General features: G+C 37.3%; 2 protein-coding genes across 2 annotated transcripts in view; both read right to left on the bottom strand.

Annotated features, from left to right (window-relative positions):
* Nucleotides 1-137: 137 nt before the first annotated feature.
* Nucleotides 138-2440, bottom strand: LOC111810123 (probable receptor-like protein kinase At1g11050). Its single transcript, XM_023696706.1, has one exon. It carries the CDS (start codon nt 2205-2207, stop codon nt 324-326), a length of 1884 nt encoding a protein of 627 aa, XP_023552474.1. The 5' UTR covers nt 2208-2440; the 3' UTR covers nt 138-323.
* A 749-nt stretch (nt 2441-3189) lies between these two features.
* Nucleotides 3190-9785, bottom strand: part of LOC111810384 — a 10216-nt gene continuing 3620 nt past the window's right edge. The window contains exons 4-13 of the mRNA XM_023697091.1: nt 9297-9378; nt 8168-8229; nt 7862-7956; nt 7180-7259; nt 6502-6585; nt 5948-6064; nt 5084-5169; nt 4508-4628; nt 4343-4419; nt 3190-3564 (exon numbers count right to left, since the gene is read on the bottom strand). Of these exons, the coding sequence (XP_023552859.1) occupies nt 3190-3564; nt 4343-4419; nt 4508-4628; nt 5084-5169; nt 5948-6064; nt 6502-6585; nt 7180-7259; nt 7862-7956; nt 8168-8229; nt 9297-9378 (1179 nt within the window). The remainder of the gene's footprint in view (nt 3565-4342; nt 4420-4507; nt 4629-5083; nt 5170-5947; nt 6065-6501; nt 6586-7179; nt 7260-7861; nt 7957-8167; nt 8230-9296; nt 9379-9785) is intronic.

The following is a 9785-nucleotide window of genomic DNA, read 5'->3' as shown; positions in this document are numbered from 1 at the left end:
ATTGCTCGTTAGCCTCACAATTTTAAAACGCGCCTACTAGGGAGAGGTTTCCACACTCTTATAAACAATGCTTCGTTCCCCTCTCCAACCGATGTGGGTTCTCACAATCCATCCCCTTGGGTGCTAGCATCCTCACGGCACACCGCCCAGTGTCTGGCTTTGATACCTTTTGTAATAGCCCCAAGCCCACTACTAGCAGATATTTTGTCCGTTTCGGCTTGTTACGTATTTCGTCAGCCTCACCTACTAGGGAGAGGTTTCCACTCTTACGAGGAATGCTTTGTCCCCTCCCGATGTGAGATCTCACGGAATTTGAGGTCTGCTTAATGTCGTGATATGCTGAAGTTGCTGCCATCACCAACAAATGAAGGATGCCCATAAGGCACTGGCCGATCAGAAATTTGAGGAACTTCACTGTCACCTTCCAACATTTTCAGAGCATCCATAATGGTAGGCCTCAAAGCCACCATCACATGAGAACACAAAATTCCAACCGCAACAAACCTCTCCATTATGCCTTTTGGATTTGAATTAGAACAATCTCCATCTTTCACAAGACAAGGATCTAAAGTTTCCCCTATCTTTCCACCTTTCACCAACGACCAAGCCCAATCCGTGATCAGGAACGCACGTGGCGACGACGCCAAAGAAAAATCAAGAGCTTTTCTCCCACACATTATCTCCAAAACAACCACTCCAAAGCTATAAACATCGCTCTTCTCAGTTAGTTGTCCATAAAGTGCGTATTCAGGAGCTAAATACCCGTGAGTTCCTGCAACTCGAGTCGTTAGATGCGACTGTCCTTCCCTACTCTGTTTGGCAAGCCCGAAATCTGCAACTTTCGCTCTCATATCTGCATCTAACAATATGTTTGTCGCCTTGATATCTCTGTGATATATTGCAGGCTTCACTCCATAGTGCAGATAAGCTAAGCCTTTTGCCACATCCAAGATAATGTTCTTCCTTTGAGGCCATGTCAATGAGTTCTTCACAGTTCCATCTTGATCAAATGGTATAGGGAACAAATAATCATCAAGATTTCCATTTGGCATGTAATCATAAACAAGGTATCTCTCACTTGAACTCTCGTCAAAACCCTCATCAACCACGCAGCAGCCCCTAAGTGGAACAAGATTCCTGTGCTTTAGATTACTGATAATTTCAACTTCATTGCAGAACTCTGCATTGCCTTGAAAATCTGATTCAATTACTTTCTTTACAGCCACCATGCTTCCATCAGGTAATCTCCCTTTGTAAACTAAACCAAACCCACCTCTGCCAATGAAATTCTTTGAAGAAAAGTTATCAGTTGCCTTCTCAAGCTCATGAACTTTGAACCAAATTGATCCAGTGTTTGGCCTGGCATGTGGTCTAGACCCTTGTTCATCCAGCTCCAAGCTAGACTTCTTAGCCAATTGTTTGCTTTTGTACAACCAAAATCCTATTCCCAATAGAACAAGAACGACTAAAAGTCCTACAGCAGCAGCAGTAAGGCCATAAACTAGAGAAGAATGCTTACTTTTTGAACCCTTTTGAGTACTCAATTGAAGATTAAAAATGCAATCTAAAGCACTGTCGCCTTCAGGGCCAGATTCATTCACAATGGCAGCAGCATAAAGAACGGCAAAGTAAAAGCAATCCATGGAATGAGATTTATTACCATCAATTCCTGTCAAAATAGCTTGAACTTTGAAACCAGCAGCCACACAAGCATCACAACCAGAACCAACAAGATTCGACCGACACCCAGAATCAAGAGGCGAGTTCTGGCCAAGTTTTGAAACCCAATCACGAGTGGTTTGAATACCAGCACAGACATTAGCTGATATCACAAATTGTAAGGGATCAAAGCAATGGGAAACAAGGTTGGCAGGAAGGGAGAGAGAGGAGAGTTTGGATTGGTAATCAAGAAGACAAGAATTGGAGGTTGCGAGGTCTGGGAGGTTGAAATGGGAAGTTTCTTTGAGGTGTTGAGCCAAAGCGATTCCAAATAAGGACAAGAGGGTTTGACAACAATGGAACTTGGAGGTATCATTCATGGCAGATTTGGCAGTGGTCTGGAAGAAGGGGTTCCGGCAATCGGTGGCGGTCCATGGGATTCTAAGGACATAGTTAAGGTCCAATGGGCAAATGGGGTTGGTGATTGGAGTGGCTGCACAAGTTACAGAGAGTAAACAGAGGAGAAAACTAATGAAAACTCTCATCATTTACCCTTTTTGTATGGAATTCTTTACTGGGTATTTTGAATTTGAGGTGGGTTTCGAAGAAAAATCTGAAAAAAAGTGTTGAAGAAGAAGATGATGAAGAGAGAGAGAGAGAGAGATAGGAGAGAGAGAGGGGTTAGGCGATTTTGGAGTTGGTGGTAGTGGTGGCTGGGAAGGTGGTTTCTTTTCGTCGTCTTCTTCCATTTTCTTGGTCGTTCGTGGAAAGTAAAAAGGGGAAGTCGTTGGCATTGGATTTGATAAGGATGAATATATAATATTATAATGATAGTGGGGAAATTGGATTCTCATTCTTAAAGAACACAAGGAAATGATGAACATGAACATTTAAAGACTTTTAGATGATTGTTGTCTTTTTCTTTTTTCTTTTTCCTTAAAATTCTATTGTTTTCTGGGTAACGTCGGCCGTCTTAGCGGCACATTCATCATAGTTAGAAGCTCCAGCTCCGTATCAAGGTCACGGTCGATATTGTCACTATCATCAATATCGCCACTATCAACAATATCGTCACTATCATCCATATCGTCACTATCATCAATAATAAAACTCTTAGGGATGTTATCTAAAAATTTGTTCAGAAATATTGTAATGAAAGGAAGATAGGACGTTCAAATGTTATTTGAGAGTTTAGAGTTTTGAATTCCTCTCGAATAATATATTTTTACAAAATGTCTGTTTTTCAAATTAAATGGATAAAAACATACCATTTCAAAATGACTATACGAAGTTTGATAAAGATCGACAATACCACACTTAAAAATGTCCACTTAATTTGTTGGGGGCGGAGAACTCTTGTTTAAACGGATTTAAAACAATTGGACTGAAGGTGACATCTCGGAGTAGATATTTCTCTGTAGATTAAATGGTATGAAGTACATTTTTTTCATTGTTATATACAAAAAAAAACTTACACTATTTGGGGAGTATCAACAACACCTGTGGATTTTCAATCACGAAAATCCAATATTATCGAACATTCAGATTCCCATTGTTCCATGCATCTCGGAATATTGAACGCAATGAGTTCATTCCTTCAGAAGTAGCCCCTCCTGCTAGGATCCGAAACAGCATAGAACTAAAAGAACTTGCATTCCTCGGTTGCCCAAGTTCATGCTGTCCTGGAATTTGAATCCTGTTGTGGGCTCTGTCAAGGCTACCATTTTCGGTTTGCTCCCAGGGACGGGAAACTTCTCCGGTTTCAGATGTGGGTCTCAAATCAGGTCCGGAGTTTGGATATGTATTTAGTGCATTAGGATTCCTGGTAGAAGAGGTAATATGGAAGTCTGGATGTTGATGTATTTGTGATCGTCTGTTTTGCATGAACCTCTGCAAAGCCGGTACCTGTATTGGACGTTACTGGTATCAGCAATTGGATGATCATATGACAAAGAGTGACAAGGCATCACAAAAAGAAGCCAAGTAGATGCCGTTGTAAATGGGTTAACTCTTAATATCATTCTCTAAAGTCATGTCCAGAAACCCTGCATATAACATTAACGGCCCAAGCCCTCCGCTAGCAGATATAGTCATCTTTGAGCTTTCCCTCAAGGTTTTTAAAACGAGTCTACTAGGGAGAGGTTTCCATACCGTTATAAAGAATGCTTGGTTCTCCTCCCCAACCGATGTGAGATCTCACAATCCACCCCCTTTGGGGCCCAGCGTCTTCGCTGGCATACTGTCTCGTGTCCACCCACCTTCGGGGCTCAGCCTCTTCGCTGGCACATCGTTTGGTGTTTGGCTCTGATACCATTTGTAACAGCCCAAGCCCACCGCTAACAAATACTGTGCTTTTGGGCTTCCCCTCAAGATTTTTAAAACGCGTATGCTAGGGAGAGGTTTCCACACCCATATTAAAGAATATTTCGTTCTCCTCCCCAACCGATGTGGGATCTCACACAACAGATCCAATTCCACAAACCAACAAAGGCTATTTCCTGTTTAGTATCTGCTAGCAACAGTCTTAACCAACATCACATGAACATATAAAAGTGTGCAAGAGAAGTAATATAACAAGACCATACTGACTTTGAGAACTTAAACAGTTGTAATAAAACATGAGTTATTTTTGAAATCTTATAAAGAAACTGATACTATTAAATGAAGATGGAAAATAGTGCACCTCAAAGCGGTTCCAAAAGTATAGAATCAAATGCTGCATAAAGGCTGCAGTAGTAGAAAGAGCCAAATATGAAAAACCTGTAAATTTTGTGAAAATGAAATTTAGGATCTGGTTAACCACAGCTCTAATATAAGCCCACAATTGTTGAAAAGATAAGTGGCATACCATATGCATACGAGAAGAAATAAATATGAAAAACCAGAAAGTAGAGCAAAAAAAAGCGGGGGAAAAACTTCATTGATATTGGAGTCCGCACACTGCAGGCAAGGCAAACAAAGACATCAGATTACGTAAGAGCTACAGATTTAAGTGATAAATGTATTGTGCACAGCTAAACGTATCCATGATTCGACTATAAGCTCTAAAGCAGAATTTTTTTTTTTATTGTTTTGAGGGGGTGGGGGAATAATATTCATCAATTATTCAAACGCGAATAGATAAATTGGTTTCATCAGTTGTCATTCCACGAGATATAGTGTGTGTGAGAGATAGAGATAAATAGACAGATAGATAGATATAGAGAGAGAGAGCGACCTAACTATTNGCACGGCCTATCAATCATATAACTATCACATATAAATTCAACAAGTTCGAGAGTCGAATCAAATTTAAAGTCTAATGAGCTCTCGCTCTCTTTAATCCTATAAAAAATTAAAAATTAAAAATTAAAAATAATAAATAAATAAAATAAAATAAGCAAGCATAAATATCAGGAGTAAAGCAACAATCTGGAGTGCTTACTGGAACAAAGACAAGTGACTCGATTACATGCACAAATATCAACTGAAACGTTGGGAGTTGATGCTGAGCGTGGTGTTGAAGCTGCACTGCAGTAATTAAAAACAAGTCGTACTCCATTATATTTCAAGATAATTAACTCAGCCTTTCTACTCTATATGTAGGAATGGAGATGTCCATTGACAGTGCAGATGGCCCAGATATCTTAGAAGCCAGAGACTGATATGAAAATTCTTGTCTAAAAGAAATATTTAAGATGTGATGATTCGTTGGATGCAGAATTCCACTCGATCAATCATTTGATTGCAGGCAATCAAAGAAAATTTTGATATACCCTAGTTTTTTACCAAAAAATTTACCAAACGCCATCATTTCTAATGACGCTACCTACAAAATCCCTATGTTGGAAATTCCAAGGAGCAGCAACATTTAGTCTCTAGTTTGTAATGTAAATATATATAGTTAGTGGGCATGCATGAGGAACCATGAGATGAGAAAGTATACTAACTCCTTAATGTATGTCTAGCAGTCTATGGTAACTATCAGTCTACCATCATACTTTCCATGGAAACCAATGTTACAGTTTAAACATATTGAGGCCCAAAGGCGGGCAGTAGACAGGACAAAGGGGCCATCTCCCTAAACAAACGGTAGAAATCCATTAGAGCATGCCGCGCATGAAGCTACAATGCAGTACAAGGTCTCTTGTGGAAAAAGAATATTAAGGAACTTGTAAAGTTTTTTTTGTTAAAAAAAAACAAGAAAAAGAAAAATAGTAATAATAATAAACCATTTATTTTCTTTTTCACAAGGAAACAAAACTTTTCTAAAAATCATGCTTTCATAAAGCAAACGAAAGAAAGGAACCTGTAAACTTCAACATGCGAGTCTGTGTCTCCCTCAATGTAAATGACACTGACATAGTGGTAGTGAAGAAAACGAAAAGTGCCATCATGAGCACACCATACTTGGTTACGAAGTAGTCTGAATGGAAACAGATGTGAGAAAAGAANTTTTGGTAAGAAATCGAGTTTTCTTCGAGATAAATAAAAGAATGTACAAAGTCATGCAAAATATAAGCCCCCCCCCCAAAAAAAAAAGACATCTTCACACAAACACATGGAGAATGATAGAGAATAAACATTTTAAAAAGACTAGAAGAAGTTCCTAGTAGCAGAGTGGACTCGTCAAAATTTAAACTAATCAAGTTGGGAACAGACTTGACCCTTTTAATGGTTTGGTTGTATGGTCATAAATTCTTAAAAACAACGCTATATCAGACCTAAACTCTACTTATTAAATTCATAAAAACAACAAAAACATGCAGATGATAGAGAATAAACATAATCCTTCACCAGTTAATAACATCATAATATTAAAGGGCCATATCAATGCAGTAAAAAAAGGATCAATCAACGAACCTCCAAATCTGGCAGGGCCCTCTGGTGGCTCAAATGCATAGCTAAGATTGTAAAACTCCTTCGTTTGGTAATTGTAAAGATAGCCTAAAACAAATCTAAACTTAGCTGAAGATGTAAATAAAGCTATTCATCCTCCTAATGGAAAACAATACAATAGAGATTCTTCATATCAAACAAATGTACAGAGACATCAAAATAGGAGAAAAGGTTAGTGCAGACGAGTTTCAAGCAATTCCATAAATTGAGAATTTGTTTCATGAAAATGAACTAAAGTTATGCACTCATCAACAATTTTCCTTTCCTTTTTCTTTTTTTAATGGAACTGCATATGTGAGGTGAGGATTCAAAATTTTAATCTATAAGGAAGAAGATATTAATCTTGAACATTGAATTATGTAAGGTTGGTGCTCATTTAAGGTTAAAAACGAGTCAAAGTAACTTCTAAATAAAATGATAAACAGTTCTAAAAAATCCCTCGAGATTAAACAAAGATTTTGTAGCTGAAGGATTAGTCTGTGCACGAAATCAATCACTCACTGTAATTCTAATAAGTCTATAAAATGCCAATTAAAGATGCAGAAGAGGAAGAAAACCAAGTGATTTCAAGTAAAACACATGCAATGCACACTTGTAACATTTTCCATCAGAACATTAGTTACAGATAAATAGTGTTATTACCTTGACCGGGAAACGTCAGTAAACTATTCATCAAGATAGTATCATACCCAACAAATCTGTTTATGAGAAGTTTCTGCCATCTGCCAACAATAATCATTATTATCATTATTATTGTGATTGTGACAAAGATGACAACAACAATGATACAATTTTATTTTAAAATTCACATCAAACCTGGTAAGATTTTCAATTAGTTCGTGAAAGAAACAAAAATTTGCTAAGACAAACAAAAGTACAAGTAAAACTATGAACTAAACGAAAGATTATGTCAGAAGAATAAAAAAAAAATCCAAATTTATCCCTCCGAGTCTTCCCTCAACGGTGTAGTTACAAAAAGCCACAAATTTGTTAGTTCGCTACCAAAAGTTTTTTAACGTTAGTCGATATCCCTCATTCCAGTGGTGAAGATATTGTTCCCCTACTGGCCATGTTGGCAAAGCCACAAACTTGGGATCTTTGCTTTTTAGTATCATCTTAGTTTCTAGAGTGGGAGGCTACCAAATCATCCTCAAATCTAGTTTCCCTTCTCTTACGTCAGAAGGAGCAAATAAAATACCTTATAATACAAATGAGGTAAAAATCTAAACTTGTTCTCTGGGAACACAAACTAAAATTTTCTACCGTAATCAACAAACATAACGTTCACATACAAAAAGTAGATTCACCATATCAATAGACATACCTGTTTCCAAAGCATGAATGTTGAGCTGGCATACTGATATTAATTGTTTGTATATTATGCCTAGACTTAGCTCCTTCTGGTAATAAAAAAAATCCCTGCAGTATATGAACCGCCTTATTNAAAAAAAAAAAAAAAAAAAAAAAAAAAAAAAAAAAAAAAGGGAATAAAAGCAACTTGAAAAGCATTTAGTTGAAATACTAAAAACCAAGATTAATTCAAGTAAAAAAACAGACTTTCACATCAGAAAACAGAAGCAATCTAGCAACAGTTAATAACAATAATAGATGAAAAATATAAATAAATTACCTTTTCCCTAGTATATAAGTACGTTGGTTCAGAACTTTTACTTCTTCTCACGAGCCATTGCACTGAAGGGTAAAACACAAATCAAAGATATCAAAACAGACCATCAGCAATAGCTGCAACAACTCCAACCTAAACTTTGGAGCTGTATCACTTAAAATCCCAAACTAGTAATTGTATCAACTAAAACCCAAGACTTTAACAAGTAAATCAATCCTTTGTTAGAACTTTTTTCTTAAATGGTTAATGTATAACTTTCATGTGTGTATAAGACTTCTTTACATGCAGGGCTTAATGTAAATTAGAGGAAGGTGTTGGAATCAAACAGATGGTAGCGGTTTTTCAATAATATGAACGATTTTGCATCTTCTAGTCTTACTCTATTTTTCTCCACTTATTTAGAAAGAATTACCGGATAATTTTTTCTTGCTACTTCGGTGAGATTTTGGGAGAAAGAAGAACTTTGTTTATGTGATTTTGAGCTTCTTTTAAATTGATACAAGGATTAGTTTAGGGTTTTAATTGATACAACACGTCAGATTGACAGCCGGGTGAGATAGAAGATTATTCCAAAAAGAGGCTTGCAGCAAGGAGATCCCTTATTTTCTTTCCTCCTTAACATTATAGGAGATATGCTTAGTCGTTCAGTTCAGCTTTGGCTTGAGAAAAAAATTCTTAAGGGCTTTATTGTCGGGAGGAACAAGGTTGAAGTCTCCCTACTTCATTACGCTGATGACACTATCATTTTATGCCCTGATGAGTCATCAATGCTTAAAACTGGTGGGATATCCTGAGTCTAATTTTACTGGGATCGGGGCTTTCTTTAAATCTTTCAAAGACTTTGCTGATTGGAATTAATGTGAGCAAGGAAGATGTTGATAGCAGGGCTGAAGGCTTCCACTTCATTCTAAATTTCTCCCTATAAACTATCTCGGATTCCCGTTGGGAAGACATCATCATAAAAGATCTTTTTGGAAACCTCTAATAAATAAGCTTCGGGCAAAATTGAATATGTGGAGATGTCTCTTTCTTTCTAAGGTGGAAGTTACCATCGTCAACATTAAAAAAGCATTACAAGGCATCACATCGTAAAAGAAAACATGCATGGGGAGAAAGAACGTAGCGTATTTACCAACAGCTGACTGGAGCCTGTCCTGATGAAGAATGCGCCACCACTTGGAGACATCAAGATTCAAATTTATCCCTGCAACATTCTGCACTAGCAATAAGGCAAGCAACAAACATGTTCGAAAGTAGCTTGTTTATAAGAAACATTTCGTTAACAGAAAGGGAACCATGCAATTTGGAGGATAAGACTGAAAGCCATAATTGAAAGTTGAAAAGAATCACACATATTGACTATGAGTATTAAAAGCTCTAAGGTCAACAGTCTAAGGAATAAGGATTACAACTTATTCACTCTAGACCCAAGCATCATCAGAAATAAGGCCAAGAATTTGAAGGTCAATAAACTGAGGGCTAGATCCTTTTCACTTAAGCACCAAGTTTCAACTGACATGAGCCCAATGAACCAACCACGCACCAGAAATCATCCCCCTTTCGGGTTAACCCATAAAATGGCTTCAGAAGTTTAGAACAAAAAAAAAAAAAAAAAAAAAAA

The sequence above is a fragment of the Cucurbita pepo genome, chromosome LG14 (genome assembly GCF_002806865.2).
Source record: "Cucurbita pepo subsp. pepo cultivar mu-cu-16 chromosome LG14, ASM280686v2, whole genome shotgun sequence".
Lineage (NCBI taxonomy): Eukaryota > Viridiplantae > Streptophyta > Magnoliopsida > Cucurbitales > Cucurbitaceae > Cucurbita > Cucurbita pepo.
Note: the sequence above shows the minus strand (reverse complement) of the source record. Positions and strands in the feature narration are given on the sequence as shown.

Bases quoted from the DNA above. Each gene is read 5' to 3' on its own strand.
- LOC111810123 (XM_023696706.1), bottom strand. From the start codon at position 2,207: ATGATGAGAGTTTTCATTAGTTTTCTCCTCTGTTTACTCTCTGTAACT.